We start from the raw sequence: 18,010 nt of genomic DNA on the forward strand, positions 1-18,010 counted from the left end.
AAATCAACTTCAAACTCGATTTACTCGATAACGGAAGCTCAAATAAAAAAAAATTATACTACAAAATCGACTCCAAATGTGATGTAGATTCACCAGTTTCCCGCTTGTACTACGAGTTTCCGGACACCCTGTATAGTGGGACGCCCTGTGATTGCAATCCATTTCTTTATTTCGTGTTTAAATTTTGTCATTGTTTCTAATTGTCTGATCGTAGTTGGTAGTGTATTGTATAGTTTGCAAGCTATGTTTTTAAAATGTCTTTGTCCGAATGAGGTTTTAGCAAAAGGAGTTTGAAGAAGTTCTTTGTTTTTGGCTCGGGTATTGTGAATAGTTTGTGTTGGTTTGTATAGTGATTTATTGTTCTGGTGTAAGTTGACCAAGATGGATCTTGCATATAGCTGTTTTATGTCCATAACATTGATAGTATTGAAGATCGTATCAGTGCTGGTAGAAAGAGGAACGAGAGGTAGAAAATTACGCCACGAGAGCTCTAACTTAGGGGAATAAATTATTTATTGCAACACAAATTTTATTATTACTTATTTATTGCAACACAAAACACAACAGTAATGCAATACTAGTAATTTGTTTATAATAAATAATTGTAATGTGTTAAAAAATAATGCTTAATTTTTTTTTAAATTTCTTCATTTGTGTCCATGGCATTGAAGAGAGTGTGCAAGGGTGTCAATTTCAGAAAATGTAAAAACTCGAAAACCAGGGGATTTTTATAAAACATGACATTCACTTTTCAGAACGGCCTTGAGGTCCCATATATTTGAAAGGTTATCCACCACTTATGTGACATCTTGTGTAGTGAATATAAATTAGATTATAAAATCAGACAGGTGTATTATTTATGTTAGGTTAGCGACGCTGTCTGTATGTTGGGTTTTTTGGCAATTTAAACATGGCATGAATCATTGATTTCGCAATATGTACTTTTACGCGTATTTGTTGGTGGAAGGCCGTTAAGATTCTTTATAAAAAATAGCATATCAATTAACAATAAAAAGTCATGTATTATATTGAAACATATTCAATTTAATGCCACGGGGATTTCAAGAAGAGAATTGTCTACAACAGGACCATTGCTTTAAACTTTAAACCTATGTTCAAATCTCTGATGTAATTTTCGGATCAGCCGATATCTTTCAGCCTTATTTCATTTTATTTTATTTAGAAAATACACAACATAGGGTTGAAATAAAATAGAAAATATTACAAAGAAAAAATTCCAACCGTCCAATAACAGTGTAAAACAATATTGGAATAAAACAATAGTCTTACTAAAAAACTAATAAAATTTTATTCAATTGATAAACTTCATCGTATGTACCTTACTAATTGAAACGTAAAATATAAACTGACATAAAATAGTTCATGCAAAGAAATTAAAAATATATTCTTTGCTTATCCAGCCAAAGAGGGTGGTTTATCTGTTGTATAAATTTGAAATCAAAAAATTCCTCATAAATTTTGGAATTTTTCCAAGAAATTTTAAATGTTCTATATTTTTCTCCATTTTGCAGAAGTCGTAAAAATAAATACCATTTTAGAAACTAGACAAAATTACCTTTTACATTTGTATTTATACTTAAATTTTTGAAAATTCCATTATTTTAATTAAAAAAGCTTACTTTTTGTTTACGGAATTTTCAAGAAAACTCTCATTTACCTCATTCATACAATAAACACCAAATTTGAAAATTCATTTAATTCCAAAAAACACAACCTATTTTTTTAACGCATTTTCAAACGTTTATTTCTTCAATTCATGTTTACTTACACGTGCGTCGTGCATTAGGCATTTATTTTATTAAAAACATCTCTTCAATGAAGTTCTAATAAAGTATAGATCATAAAATTCTATTTGAATATTGGTACATTTTAACGTAAAATGAAAGTACATCTTTTAACGTAAATATATTGAATTATACGAATATAACATTAAATTGGCCATATATTCAATGAAAAACACTATTTATGAGTATATTACAGAAGGCATGAAAAAAACTGTCACCCTCAGTTGAAAAGCACATCTCAACGGGAAAAATGCGCTTGCATGATTTAATTTTCAAATGCGAAATGCGATGTTGCCAGATTTAAAAAAAATAGAGTTTAAGAAATTTTTTATTAGTACCAACACGAACACAAACTTTTACCGTCTAATTATGTAAAACAACAACAATAAAAAACTCGATAGATAATTAAGTTTGGGTCAAGTGAAGTTAAGTGAAAATAAGAGATTCAATAAATTTTGTAAAGTTCCGGCGGTTACTGCTAAATATGTCCGAATCTTGTCACTACATTTTGTATTATGTAGTCCAAATATTCGCATAAGAGGTTGGGAGAAGGTTCTTGGAAAGGAATATGGAAAGTTTCGTGGTTACTTGGTGGACGTTGATTAATATTGATTTTAATTGTCGCCAAGAGAGAAGATCCCAAATAATTATTTTTTAATAAATTTGTCGTAATTTTATAATTGAATGATTCAATGCGTTTCTTATGGTAAAGTTATCATTATTAGCCTTGATATTATGTATAACTAGCTTTATTTTTCTACTTTCACCGATTTTCATCGCTTTTTATTAAGAAATACCCTTACTTAGTAAACGACACTAAAAAATGACCCTCTTCTTTTAGCAACCTTGGAATCAATCTCATACAGTTAAAAAGCAGCTGTTGTTATAATAGCTAAAAAGTATGGAATTGTTTAATCAATAGGAAAAATATATCAGACGAGAGCAATTATTCACACATCCCGAGATTAGGAGCTTGCAATAAATATAAATATGCTTGATGGACATATTGTAGCGACAAAAAAACAGGTGGAGCATCATAATTGCGTTGGACAAATGTAAACAAAAACACACGTAGGAGAAACTCAGTGGTACTATTTGTAAATTGCGAGTGTGTAAAACGCATGATAATAGTGTGAGATATATTATGGTGACGTACGCTGTTTGATTGAAGGCTGGACCGGTCCTCCAGCGACCAGCGAGGGTATATAAACCTAGCGCTGTCATCATTACCTAAAAATATTCGCAGAATCCATTTCACACGAGTCGAGAGTAGTGTCGCAATCATGAAGACTTTCTTTCAAGTAAGAAGTGTTGAATTAACTAACCTTATTTATTATTGATACTAATACATATTATATCTAGCTTCTTTTATAGACTGTTTCAAATTCACTCACATCAAACTAAAAATTAAAATTTAGTTTCATTAGGTTTAAAATGTTAAATACCGTCATTGTTTTAATTCAAAATAATGTATTAGAAAACATATAAAAAATACTTAAAAATAATTCTTTATGTAACAGTTTCTTTCACAGCCCGAGAAAAAACCCTTTTGCTTGTAGATACGAGGTTATAATAGACATTTATTAATCATTTTCAAAGAAAAGTAAAATATTTATACCAATGATAAAAAAAATAGCATTTACTGTAAAAACAGAAATTTGCAGATATTTTTTTACCTATAAAATATATGTGACCCATTTGTTATATGAGTGTAATTAATTATCTTTTGTAATGTACATCCCAAAACGTCTCTGATTTTTTTTACTGTACTTTTCAAATTTGCTGTCCACTCGCTTGTACCTAGATTACACGAAGTTAGTAATAGATGCGTAAATGTGGCGGATTTATTCATTTATCGGAAGCTAGGTACAAGATTGCTATACTTTCATAACTTTTCCATCAATACTGATTTAACCTAAGTTTCTTATAAGTTTTGTCATTGTATATGATTTATTGATTATGTTATACATAAACGGTATTATAGTGTAAATATTTGCAATATTCCGTTGTTTTGCAATCTGTAGAAATTCATTTCATTCATGTTTTATGATATCTAATCTCAATTGTGATAACCTGGTTGTGTTACACAGAGTCATTAACAACTCAATTGACAGCCCTGCCATCGTTGCGAAAATTAAATTCCATGTACTGACTAGGAACACAAGAGAAAATGTACCATTCTTCTGTAATACATACACAGCCAACTATCAGACACACTGACTAACCAATATGATGCATGATCAGGGGAACATGTTTGGAGGTACTATTTATATATGTATTTACTGACTCCATTTATAGAACTAAGCGTAATCTATACCAGTACTTTGTTGAATAATACAAATTAAGTAGCGTTGGTAAGGCAGTTTTAGTGATTTGTCTTATATGTAGTATTGTTCTAGATTCTAGGAATTTATGTTATTATTACATGTTTTACTAATATTATTTCTAAAAACTGGTGTATAATTTTCGATAGCCCACTCGTTATATTCTGTTCCAATCACTAAATAAAATGACCAACAGAATAAGTTCCATAAATTAAATTTTCTTACATGTCACGAGGATTTTTTTGTTATATAAAATTTTCTTAAAAATATCATTATTTTAATTTTTTAAATTCATAACTTGTGTTCTTTTGGCTATTTATACTACGCGTGTTCAAATTGATGAAATTTGTAAACTGTCTATTTCCCGAAAATAAATAAAGTTGGTATTAGATTGCATCCTTTTCTTAGGAATTGGCTTTTCTTTTATTTGTAAATGATATTAGTCATAATTTTTCCATAGCGTTCCGGAATAGAATGTTCTAGTAAACTCAACCTACGTAACAATATGGCCCGGTATATCAGTCAGTCCGTATCCTCGCTATGTGCGACGTTCCTCGCGCAAATTTAAGCGGGCTAAATCGGCGGATTAAGCATTGGTAAGCCGCAGAATAGTTCTTTTTTTAGACACCGAGGCGCTAGCCGTAACAACTATCAAATATTACTTTTACGTGCGTAATTAAGTTCGTCCATCTCACAGAAAAACACGTAAATGACATAATTTGTCAGTACGGACTGACACATTCATTGAGCAATGAGGTATGTTGACGTTTTTAATAAATTCAAAATCTAAAATAGACAAATAGTCTGGTAAGGTATTATACAAGGAATTTTGCAACGTCAGCACAGTGTTCTCAGCGGTTAGTTCATCATAATTTCACGAATGGTGCATTTACTACAGCAAAACAAATACTATTTATTTAGTATCCTCGCACATAGCACATTGCTGATTGAAGTGGGGAACTTTATCAAAAATCAACTCGTAAATTGTACCCGCCAAAATTGTCGTTGGAATTTTTTAATTTCGCGATTTTCTGATGACAGTAGATGACATAGACATACCATTAACGTGGGCAGTAATTTGGTTTTTCATTTTAGAAAAAAGAAGCACATTCATTTAGTAAAATCATAGACAATACGTGTAATATTGCTGATATCTAATTTTACAACCGACGTTCCAATCCGTGCTAAGCTCGATATTCCAACCGACCCAAGCTTAAAATCAACGTATATATCGGGCCTATGTGGCCCAGGTTAAATTTTACATAGCAATTTGTGCAAACATATTTAAATTGTTATCTACCTGCGAGGTGGGTATTAATTTTCCATTACAAAAACCCGTTAAATAACGTTGCGGATAATTTGGATGAGTAATTATTATTCATTACTGTTACCTTCCGCAGCCGGTTATAGTTAACAGTATACTTTAGAGCAGTGGTTCTTAACCTGGGTTCTATCGAACCCCGGGGGTTCGGTGAGTCATTCTCACGGGTTCGGCGGAGGTAATTTCACACCCCCGACTCATATGATTCGTGATGACACGACCCGCTTGTCCATCTTTGGCTGCAGGTGATTCGGCCTATCTGTGCTACAGGGAATTTGCAGTAGTCGAATTGTAACTGTAATGACGGTACGTCGTGTGATACCTTTCTTAATATTGTAATCCCTTCGTACTAACTATGTCGAGCAAAAAAGAAAGTGGTCACAATATGGATTCACCTGCATAACATATATAATTATGTGTTATACAGGCAAATTCTAGTATAGAATATTCCGTCTAGATCAACCCGACAATCTGATTTATTTTATCTACCCTCGTGTAGAACAAACATTCGAAAAAAATCCCCAATTCCTCGCATATGTGCACAATATAATAAAAAATTTTACAGCATTGACATTTTTGGTAATAACCTAAAGAAATATCGATATGAAGTAATGCGTACGATCGATTATTAATATGAGAGTATGGAATGTATCGGCAGCATCTCCTATCCTCTTCCTATTTTCCTTTTCCTATCCTCTTCCTATTTCCTCTTCCTCTCCCCTTCCTTTAACACCAAATTAATTTTAAGAAACTAAAACTTCATTTCTAATGCACTTTAACATAAGAAACTTCTGTGGCTTGACTCCAATTAACTTGTATATTTATATCTATCACTGCATATTATATAAAAGCTGTTTGTTTCTTACAAAATAAATAAATAAATAATTTTTGTGTGAAAATCATGTTTTAATGGTTTTGTTCATTTTGTGCATCCATGTATTAATAATTTAAGAATGCTGTAGAAAAGAGATCCCTGAGGCGTATGTGTGGTAAAACCATGTATGATCGTGTGAGAAATGTGGATATCCGCAAAAAGTGCAAGGCTGATGTAAGCGTTAGAAGTAAGATCGAGAAAGGGACACTTATATGGTTTGGGCATGTAGAGCGAATGAGCGAAGAAAGGAGTGTAAGGAAAATATACGATGCAAATGTGAATGGTAGCAGAAGTCGGGGATGCCGGAGGAAGACATGGCACGACCAAGTGAATCAGATACTTGAGACGGGCCATGTCAAGAGCAAAAATAATAGACGAGTATGTATGAGACTATGTATGAATATGAATGAGGCAAGAAGTGTGTGCCAAGACCGAGTTGTTTGGCGTTTCGTCCTCTCTGCCTACCCCTGCATGGAAACAGCGCGATGGTTAGTTATTTAGTTAGTTATGTATAAATATATTCCTATGTTTTTAATTTGAAAAAAATCACATTTTATTTTTCCAATTAAGAAGGGTTTGGTGAATGCGCATATGAAACTGGTGGGGGTCAGTACCTCGAACAAGGTTAAGAACCACTGCTTTATAGTGAAGATATCTGGGTATTTACATATGTAAAATTATATTAGACGAGAGTCCGTCAGTAAATAATTAAGTTTTATTCAAATTCTAAACACATTTAATTCAAAATAACCTGAATCTACGAGAGACTGTTGTCAACAATCATTAACTCGCTAAAATACTTTTTCGAAAAAAATATAAAAATTACATCCTGTTAGGAGAATTATTTATTTCAAATGTATGTTTATACACCGGGGGTAAAGTGCGCTTACTTCGGGAGGTGATTCTAGATGATGGTAGAAAGAAAAAAGATTAATAATTTTTTTCAAAATTCCAGCTTGTATTTTCCCATACAAACAATTCAACATTTTTTTACCTAAAAACCACCTTAAAACCTTGGAATTTCGAAAAAAGTTATTTTTATTTTTTATTTGTTCTATCATGTAGAATCGCCCCCCGAAGTTAGCGCACTTTACCCCCGGATACCATGTAAATACTACATCATGAATGTTCAGATTTCTGTGTCCGGGAATCTATGCAAGTTTAAGGAATTGTACGGGATTGCAGCTGTTAGCTTAAGAGGAAGCTACATGCCAAAAATGTGTATATTTTTGGTATACCTTATAACAAGTTATATATTTTTTTATGTGACACTTCACAAGATCACCTCACAAGTTCTGTTTTAACTCGACCGTTTTGCATTCGTCTGAAAATTTGTATGTAAGATAGTAGCCGTTCAGTAAAGATTTCATTTTTTAAACGTAAAATCGTCGTGTTTATTTACTATAATTTTTTCAATATTATGTTACCTACCTGCCTTAAGAATGTTTGAAAAGGAATTTTCTCTGTGATCTACTTAACTGTTAGAACCATAACCGAACTATTAGTTAATTTAATCACCATATGTACCTAATAGATTATTTACAATTTTTTTAGGTCGCCAAGCTTTTGAAATGATTCCTACAGAGAAACATATTTAAAATATTGTTTTATTTGCAGTTGTTGTTGGTGTCCATGGTGCTAGCGGCGTGTCTTGCTCTCCCGGCACCTGCACCCGCCCCTAGTCCGCAGTTCGGCTTCGGAGGGTTCGGGGGCGGGTTCGGGGGCGGGTTCGGTTACGGCGGTGGCGGTTTCGGCGGTGGCTACGGGGGCTACGACGACTACGGGGGATATGGAGGCTACGGAGGGCACGGGGGCTACGGAGGGCACGGGGGCTATGGCGGGCATGGGGGCTACGGAGGGCACGGAGGCTACGGGGGCGGATACGGGCACCATCACCACGGACATCACCACCATCACCACGGATGATCTGATTACTTCTAAAACTGGTCAGTATATAACCGCATAACTCGACCAGCGTTTTACCGTAGCAAACCATTAGGGGTAACTAAAACAACCACAACCACAACCACAACCACAACCACAACCACAACCACAACCACAACCACAACCACAACCACAACCACAACCACAACCACAACCACAACCACAACCACAACCACAACCACAACCACAACCACAACCACAACCACAACCACAACCACAACCACAACCACAGTCACAGCCACAACCAAAACCACAACCACAACCACGACCACGACCACGACGACAACACTACTACTACAATACATTCGTTGTTTTTTTTAACGAATCCCAAAGCGGCCGCTACACTACTCGCTTCGACGCTTCGACGAAGTCCTCGACGAAGTTAGCCGAAGTTCGAAGTGCGTGCCCACACACTCGTGCAACTTCGCGAGTAACTCAGTCCAGCCAGTCAGTGATTGGTTTATTTATGCCATGACGCTTCGAGTCCTTTGACTCGGGCGCATTTACCAACAACAATCGGAAGTCGGGCAAAGCGAAGCGAAGTTGCCCGAAGCGAAGCGAAGTTCGTGCCCACACTATCGTATTCGGTCAACTTCGATCAACTTCGCGAGTAGTGTAGCTGGGCTACAAGATAAAATATTGTTTTTTACAGCAGACAACTGACTCCTCTCATAGAGCCACATTAGAGGTGCTACTGTGTACAAATATATCTTTAAAACTTGTTCCACTATTAGAACGCGGTGCGCGTAGACCGGAATCGGTAGTTGGGAGAGTTGGAGGTAAAAAAGCGAAACCTATTTTTTCTCTTAATACATCAACTACTCTTAAAGCAATTTAGGTATATAAAGTCTTATAAAGGTTATCGACACTTCACTTTTGTTAGTTATATGCAAAAATATAAATTTTTAAAAATTGCCAAATTGTAACCGGATTTGGCGGTTTCCTATTTCATAGAATTATTTTTTTAATTATACGGAGCTTCCATGGTAAACTTTTAAATGTAAGTAGAAGGCTTGATTTTCTCTCTTTCTAAATCTCTTTGTATCATGTGTCTTACTAAAATATAATAAGAGACAGAGCGTGTTTTATTAGGACGTGTCATTTGGTGAACCGAGAGGTATATTTTTAATGTCAACGCGATTGTGTAGGGTAGGCATTACCCACCATATATCAACTAATTGCAACAATAGAATGGGAATACAAGATAACTAATATTGAGAATTTATTATTTCAGATTCCTCTCCACACTACAGCAGTCTACATAGGATAACCATCTCCCTTCAGAGCGTTGTGAATAGTGAATAAGTTATACTGCAAACAGTGTGCGAACAATTTATTTTGGAAAATGTTCCTTTTGTGTTCTAGTATTAAGATAAATTAATAAAATAAATAAAATAAAAAAATGTTTTTTTATTTTATTTTCTGGATAAATTACTCCTATTAAGTTATGCATGTTTCAAACAATAAAAAATTGATTAATCGTGTTTCAACTCGATTGTTTTTCATTTCTTCTTATTGCAAATTTGTTTGTACGTTCCGTTTCCGTTTCATGATGGTGGCAGTTTAGTAATTCGTTTTTCACATATAAAACTGTTTTGTATATTTGATATTTGAAAGTTCTTATTCGCATTTTAAAAAAAGAATTGTCATTGAGATATATAGACACTTGATCGTGCCATTCGGTCGTCCTCGACTTCTTCTGCCTTTCACGTACACGTCATACATTTTCCTTACACATCTATCTTGGTTGAACACGCACGCCTCATTTAAAAAATATATTTAAATCAGTCCAAGATATAAATATCGAATTAAAAAACATCACATTTTTTCAGAGACCCCTGTTTTCACCCGCTTATAAGTTGTAAATAGCTGGCTACTCTTCCCCCACATAGTGGATTTTAATATGTCTACCCTTAAATTTTTGTACTACTGTACATAGGTTTTCAAGTCTTTTAAAAAAATATATTATACTAAAAATCAAAAGTCAGAATCAATTCGACGCAGTTAATAAAATTATTCCGGGCAGATTAAGAACACAAGCAACTTATAACACGTCAATAATACAGGATTTTCCAATAAGAGGTGTTATTTTGAATAGCCCGCTATTTCGGTAGAAGTAACGTTTGAAGCTGTCATTTTTTAACATTTGACAAGTAAAAACTACGCCATTATTAAAAATGGAACGATGCACGCTTCAACAACGCATTAAAATTATTAAAATTCACTTGAGTGAATCAAATGCAAATCATCTTGAGTGATGAGGCCTATTTCCACCTCAGTGGCTTCGTCAACAAGCAAAATTGTCGCATCTGGGGCTCGGAAAACCCAAGAATTATTGTTGAAAAGCCTCTCTATCCTCAACGTGTGACTGTTTGGTGCGGTTTATGGTTCGGCAGAGTCATTGGACCTTACTTTTTCGAAAATAAGGCTGGAGCAACAGTTACGGTGAATGGATTGCGCTATCGAGAGATGATTAATATTTTTTTATGGCCGAAAGTAGATGATATTGATTTGGACAACGTTTACTTTCAACAAAACGGCGCTACATGCCACACAAGCAACGAAACCATTGATCTTTTACGATTCAATATCAAAATAACACCTCTTATTGGAAAACCCTGTATTATTACTTACCTTAAACTCTAATTTTTACATCAAGAATATTTATTTCGTCTAGTTCTTTTACACGATGTTTTCAGAGTGATGTTGAAATTAGGACTGTGAGTTATCAAACTGATAATGATAACATCATCATATGATAGAGGAGCCGTAATTAGTTTATAATTACCCATTGCATTACTTGCTTTTGTAATTTGAATGTTGCTAATTAGTTATCCAATAACTATATAAAGTTAGGTTTTTAAGAATTTGTAACAATCCACATAGTAAACTTAATAATTTCTTGATTTAATCTATTTCCCATAATGGCACCCTTGAGCTGAGTTTATCACTAAACGGTTCTATAAAAAGTTGACCATCTTCTATTTTTAATTAAAGACGATTGTCCGTGGCCACGAATGCAAATAGAAAGAACTGGGACTGTTTGATTTATATACCAATCCACAGTTTTATTTAGAGATTTACGAACCGGCAAAGCAAGAGGAAATCCGATATTTGATTTCGAAAAACAACATAACTTCAGCTAGTTATGTAAAACAACAATTGTTTTGCCTTTTCTACCAGAAATTAAATGAAATCAAATTTACATATTTTTTCTTTTTTTCCAAGTGAATTGACGATTGAAATAATTCTATAAAACAGAAAACTCCCAAACAGTTCCTCCGGTCAAGATTTGACAATGTGTGTAATAAATTTTATTATTTTAAAACGATGTAACTTTGTTTGAACGACCAAATATAACTTTTTTAATAAGAGTTAACAGGTTTCGGAATAACTGTTCCTTCCTCAGAAAAAAATTACAGTAACATTACAAAACAATGGACGAACATAAAATATTACTTGATGTGGGGTTGTGGGCGTGACTAGCAAATAGTGAAGAGTGGGGGTGGGGTGGGTATGCAACGAACGGTAAAAGGGAACATGTCCAGGATTGGACTAAAAAGAATATTTATTGATAATGGACTCATTATTGTTGAGGATTTCAAAACAGTACACAAATAGAAAAAGGGAGGTTAAGTACAAAAAACAAGTAGAAAAACATAAGCACAGAGCCAAGGTAGGAATTCAATTTTTAAGACACCTTAAATTCTCTTTGATTCTAATGTCGAAACAAAAAAAATAATGTTTGCAAAATGAAAATCTGAAAGATTATTTCATCTGCTTTCAAAAACAGTATTTAATTTAGGGATACGTTCAAAAACAGCGGATCTGTTTGAAATTGAATGTACAGCGGGAATATTTTGAAGATATGATAATATTATGTGTATTATGGGTTGAGATATAGAAAAACAGTCCAACAGACCACTTACATAACATTGTAACTGTGTCAATCAATCAATACCAACACGAAAAACTTTAACATCAAGTTTTTTTTGCATTTCCGATTCAAACGCGCACCGTTGAAACATAGAACTACCTACATAAATACTAAGCACACATTCAAAAGGTCGGATTGAACTGGTTAATGTAAAAAACCTACGACCAGACATTAGGTAAGTTATTATTAATAAGAGATACAGTCGTGACGTTGCAGTAATTTGCTCCGACGCTGAACTTGTGTAGAGTATATAAGTCTGTGTCCATCTTCATTACCAAACAATATTAAGTCTGAACTAGTACATCCATAGGGAGTGAACATGAAGGCTCTGTTTCAAGTAAGGAGTGTTAACTTTTTGAAATAATCTATTCTCGGTTGTAAATCTTGCGTTTAAAATTCGTAATAATTATTTAACAGTTCCTTCTAATACTTTCAGTTACGTTAACGGCATTACCAGCGGTGTAAAAGTTTTGATTCAATCGAACGTTTAAGCTAAAAATCTATAAGTTTCAGTTTCTGATTTGAATTCTGTAAATACCTACTAATGAACACATTGATATTTACCTAATTTTTCCAGGTACAATTAATTGGTAAAGTAATTTTTTTCACAAAATGTGAATACCATTGTTAGTATTTTCTAAATATATTTTCCCATGATAACCTAATAACGTATGATTGTATTACCAAAATCGTGTCGAGTAAAACAAATAAAAATAGATCAAAAATTAGAAAGTGCGTCTCAATTTTCTTTTGTTTCTCCTGAAAATTTGACAAAATGAAATTATTAATAAATTATTGAGGTGACGATTTGTGCAGTAAAATAAATAAATTCACAGATTCAAAATGAAACAGTGTTGTGGTTAATTTTAATAGTTAAAATAATTTTAAAAGTTTTAATTTTTTGGTCTCTCAAAATCACACCAAACCAGTCTCGAAAGCCTTCTTTTTTTTCAACCGGTGCTTTATTATATGTGAGTCTAGACGTTTTTTTAAAAATTTTATTGAATTTTTATTTTACTAGGTAAATTGTTAGCATCTCGTCACTAATGTTATTGTATTGAACCAAAGTGCAAAAATACATGCATGACCGAACCTGATAAATAATTTATCAGTGTTTAAAAACCTGCATTGCTACGAAAGAAAATATATTGTAGACCACAGGTGTATTACTCACGTAGACTGGTTGCGATTTCAGAACCTTTCAGAATCAGTAGATTCAGTCGTATCAACATTAAAGACGGCGTGTTTTAATGTATTAATGTTTTAATTTTAAATGACGATTTATAAATTCTACCTAGTGTAGTAATATCTAATAAAGCAAGCGTTTATTGATCTATATGAATGTAACATTTTAAAGCCAAATATTTTGCACTGGAGCATCCATGTTATTGCACTTTTTGTGTTTCATTTTTCGTGGCAGGTTATTACATACTTGCATGGTAATTAGTGAGGTTATTTTTGTTGAACTGGTTTTTTTGCTTTGGGTGTTTGGTGTTTCATATCGTGTTGTCGTTTAAATGAACTGTATGCAGCACAAACAGTTTCATTTTGTTTCTAAAGTATAGTGCTATATTTATAATCCTATATTTCAACCACTTAACTGGGTATAGATATGATACCTATGTAAATAATATTTTGTTTTGCACCGTGGCACACATTTTATATGTTTAAATAAATTATGATTGGAATGAATTATACAATTTAAAATAGATATAAAATATTGAAGCTTTAAAATAATATTTAATCATTGACGAAGATAATGTCAACAACTTTCAATGGAAATGAAACGTATTACATTCGTCAATGATTAAATAATATATTATTGTATGCGATTAAGATCGCAATGAGAACAATCATAGGAAGAAAAACAATTAATTAACTGATAATGAGAATATAGCAATGCCTAATTCTAGTATTAAATTTTTGGGAATTTTCCAAGGAGATGGTAGAGGAACAAAAATAACTTTGAAAATGTTCTTCGTTCTACGTTCTACGTTCCGTTTCATGGCTAATCAAAATTGTCAAAACCATAGACAAAGAAACATCTGGAATGTGCAATATTACATAATTATTTTAAAATAAGAAAAAATTGGCGTGAAAAGCACCAAATCACATCATACTAATGTGGATTCTATTTTCTTTCTAGTTATTCGTGTTGTCCATGGTGATCGCTGCGTGCCTCGCCCTCCCGGCGCCCGCACCTAATCCCCAGTTCGGACACGGTGGGGGCTATGGTGACTACGGGGGTGGGTACGGGGGCGGGTACGGAGGCGGGTACGGGGGCGGGTACGGGGGCGGGCACGGGCACGGGGGCTACAATGATTACGGCGGGGGCTACGGTGGCGACCACGGTGGCTACGGAGGCTACGGGGGCTACGGAGGGTACGGGGGCGACTTCGGGGGCTATGGGGGCGGACATGGTGGACACCACCATCATCACCACCACGGATGATAGGAGGAGAACTACTGAGGAGGTTAGTTAAATCATGTTTAAATAACCGATTAATATATTAATCACTATGGAAATTGTTGATGTCTTTCACCCATAGAATAAAGAAGAACTCAAAAAAGCCATCCAAAAATCCGAGTTTTCTCCGCTTCCATTTTATATGGAGAACTATGTTTCACCATCGCTATAAAATTCAAATGGCGATATGTGATGTCAGGCAAGCAAAAGAGAAATGGAGTGCGTTCTGAACATTGATTTATATATGTAGAGAATACATGTTGTTTCCGTGCGAAAAATACGAAGGGGGGTGTGGCGGCTGTCGATGGCTCCCGAATCCTTCTGATGGCGAAAGAAACCCCACGAACAGAGTCGCAGGTAATCGCCCACCGTGCAATAGTCCGGAGCATTTGAGTTACCGGCGAACATTAAAAAGCCAATTTGCACGACTACTGATTATGGTAAAAGCCTTTTTACCAATGAAAGGTTTAAACCATTGCTGTCCCTGTCTTTTTCAGTATGAATTGTACAATTTCTCAGCGAACGTGTCGGCAATTTGAAGTTATCGCCGGAGACCTGTGCCCGGTTTTTTTCTAAAATTTCTAAAATACTTCTTTATTCTATGTAGATTCTGAATAACTACATAGATGATAATAATATTACTTCCATAATAATGATACTTCCCATCGATCCTCTACCCACTCCGCCAAACTTTTTGAATTAACACAACATATTACATGATTTAAATAAATTTTACAATATGTACATTGTACAATTGTGATTAAAAATCGAAAAGCAAAACTTAAACACATTTAATTTAAATAAAATAAATTGTACACGCTATAGAAAAATTGTTGCTTTGGATTGAAAAATAAGAATGTTTTTTTTTTGTTGAACACAATTGAACACAAAACGCCTGGGTGGGACCCAAACGCGATGTCAACTCGGCCACCGACCGGTCAATATATATATACTACTTCTGTATATAGCATCACATTGTAGCTAGGTACCTATCATTCTCTTCGTTCATTGATACTGTTTTATCTGAAATTTTAATAAAATATATTTTCTATGATCGTCTTGATAAACCGAATTAACAAGTCAATATAATATATAACCTTGTTGACAACAGATAAAAAAATTCTCAAAACTCTTTTTATAATGAACTCCAACTTCAATCCCAAACTTTGTAAAACTATTTTTTAAACTCTTATTTCGATGTACCTATTCTTGATTTTAATTTTAATTTGTTTTTTTCAGTATTCCTTCTCTACAAAAACAGCAGCCTACTAAATCACGGCCATCCTTCGGAGGGATGTGTGAATAGTGTAAACTGTGTTGTGAACGGAGTGTGAATTTAATTGGTAAATTATAAGCGATCGGGCTCTAGAAATAAGACAACTAAATAAAATATAAAATCTAATTTTTTTTTTAATCACTTATATATCCCTATTCCTATTTTCTCCCAATTTTGGAGCAAATGTTGAAACCTAAATTTCCTTTAGAAGGCTCTCTACACAGTACCTTCCAACCTCTCCTCTCCTATGTATCTCCAAACCTGACAAAGACCCCTTGGGGAACCGAGTAAAATAAAAAAAAGGATGAAAATTTTACACGCCGGAATGCACAAACTAATATTTTGAATTATCCATACAAGGTTGCAAATGGTGTGTTTTGGCATTTATGTTGTAGACAGATAGAAATTAAGTTGACAATAAACAATGGAGCGATACACACCTGAGGAACGCGGAATTATTGTTACTGCTTATTTGACCAATTTCTTATCTTTAGTTTTGACGCAGGTGGGGCAAAAGTAATGTCACTATGTGAATTGGCTGAAACAACAGACCGAAAATATTAAAAAATTTTTTTGGACATGTAATCAATTTCATTGACCTGTCCGGTCGATCGGGGACCTACATTTTCTTTCAAATCAGTTTAATAGATCACTCCAGAGGTTGGCTGTTCAATTAGTAGAACATATGTTGCCCCGGGGTGTATAAGAAACAATTTGGTATTGGAAGACATCTAAAATGAATGCTAGAAGGGGATAAGATAAAGCAAGCGTCTTAGAAATTTCGGAAAAGTTAAGTGCACGTCCGTAATAGGCACAAATTATTTTTAAAACCCTTATTATCAGTTCAATTACAACGAATTTCAACTGTTTTAGTCTCTGGTGTGTTAGTGGATATTCAAATGAACTAATTTGACCTGTTATCATGGCGGCCATCTATTAAGATCATTGTGATATATTATGAAAATAGGTTCTTAGGTTAGATTTTTTCTTATTTTTATTTAACCCAATCAAACAACCTATAATATATTTTCTTCTTTTGGGCTTAATTTAAAAAGCTAGCCTAAAAACATATTTTTAAATGTCGAAACACCTCAAATTATTCGTATATTAATTAGAACAAAATGGGTACTTAGATGCATTATTTTGTTTCTCTGGAACTTAATTAGATGCTTTTATTAAACTGATACGAAGGGTTTTTCAAAATATTGTGTGCATATTAAGCTGGACACACACGGCAATACCAGCCAATCATAGTGTGTGGGAAACTCCTTAGCGGGGCTTGGCAGCCTCCGTTTTTTATTCGATGGGTCCAAAATTCACCGAGCCGAACCAAAAAAACTGTGGCCCGGCTCGGCTGTGCATGCCAAAATCCGCTCAGTATGAATTCAGATATCGAGCTGGACAGTGTGGCTCACGGAGGGAAGATTACTCGGTGGTATTTCCTCTTCAAGCAGAAGTGATTTTGTTCTGGATGTTATAGAAAAATAAATAGGTTTTTATATAGATTTTAATACCTACTTAAATTAACCTTCATTTTATTTTTTTGAAAAAGTAATCCATTTTATGAACCAATATACGACTTTTCTTTCGAAGTTCGAGTTATTTACTCGATTTTCAATCACATTTCTATCAAAATTCCGATAGATTTACCGATTCCAGCTAAAATCAACCGATAATCTTATAAAATTTTAGAAAATCTACCGAAAGTATCGAAAATCTACCGATTTCGAGAAATAGCACAACGAGCTTCTATAAATATTTGATGACCTACTGATTTTTTACCGACCCAGAGTTTTTGCAGAGCCATTCTCTGCCGTGTGTGTCCAGCTTTAAGGATGTCTAGATGTTTACTATAAATAAAATAAATATACCATTAGAATGACCGTACAGACCACACATCACATAATTCAATAAACTATAATTTTAATGTAATGCGACAACAACAACATTTTTTTTGCTATTAAACCATGTACGAAATGTTACAAAACAACATAATAATACCTATAGACTTAACCAGTTATTTGGGAAAAAACTTGGCCATTCTGATTATTAATAAGATACA

General features: G+C 33.9%; 2 protein-coding genes across 6 annotated transcripts; both read left to right on the forward strand.

Annotated features, from left to right (window-relative positions):
* The first annotated feature begins 323 nt into the window (after positions 1 to 323).
* LOC149418880 (uncharacterized) lies at positions 324 to 9,743 on the forward strand. 4 transcript variants are annotated; one of them, XM_089638692.1, is made up of 4 exons: positions 324 to 340; positions 2,647 to 3,106; positions 7,942 to 8,270; positions 9,503 to 9,743. In XM_089638692.1, the coding sequence occupies exons 2-3, from the start codon at positions 3,089 to 3,091 to the stop codon at positions 8,248 to 8,250; spliced, it is 327 nt and encodes a 108-aa protein (XP_089494818.1). In that variant the 5' UTR covers positions 324 to 340; positions 2,647 to 3,088; the 3' UTR covers positions 8,251 to 8,270; positions 9,503 to 9,743. The 4 variants fall into 4 exon arrangements, with proteins under 4 accessions (XP_089494818.1, XP_089494817.1, XP_089494820.1 ...); XM_089638691.1 differs by having other exon boundaries at positions 335 to 367; positions 2,832 to 3,106; XM_089638694.1 differs by lacking the exon at positions 9,503 to 9,743 and having other exon boundaries at positions 335 to 367; positions 2,832 to 3,106; positions 7,942 to 8,882.
* A 2,592-nt stretch (positions 9,744 to 12,335) lies between these two features.
* Positions 12,336 to 16,050, forward strand: LOC149418881 (uncharacterized). 2 transcript variants are annotated; one of them, XM_089638695.1, is made up of 3 exons: positions 12,336 to 12,542; positions 14,352 to 14,679; positions 15,912 to 16,050. In XM_089638695.1, the coding sequence occupies exons 1-2, from the start codon at positions 12,525 to 12,527 to the stop codon at positions 14,655 to 14,657; spliced, it is 324 nt and encodes a 107-aa protein (XP_089494821.1). In that variant the 5' UTR covers positions 12,336 to 12,524; the 3' UTR covers positions 14,658 to 14,679; positions 15,912 to 16,050. The 2 variants fall into 2 exon arrangements, with proteins under 2 accessions (XP_089494821.1, XP_089494822.1); XM_089638696.1 differs by lacking the exon at positions 12,336 to 12,542 and adding an exon at positions 12,595 to 12,795.
* The last annotated feature ends 1,960 nt before the right edge of the window (positions 16,051 to 18,010 follow it).

The sequence above is a fragment of the Hesperophylax consimilis genome, chromosome 13 (genome assembly GCF_061612785.1).
Source record: "Hesperophylax consimilis isolate HC1 chromosome 13, BYU_Hcon_1.0, whole genome shotgun sequence".
NCBI lineage: Eukaryota > Metazoa > Arthropoda > Insecta > Trichoptera > Limnephilidae > Hesperophylax > Hesperophylax consimilis.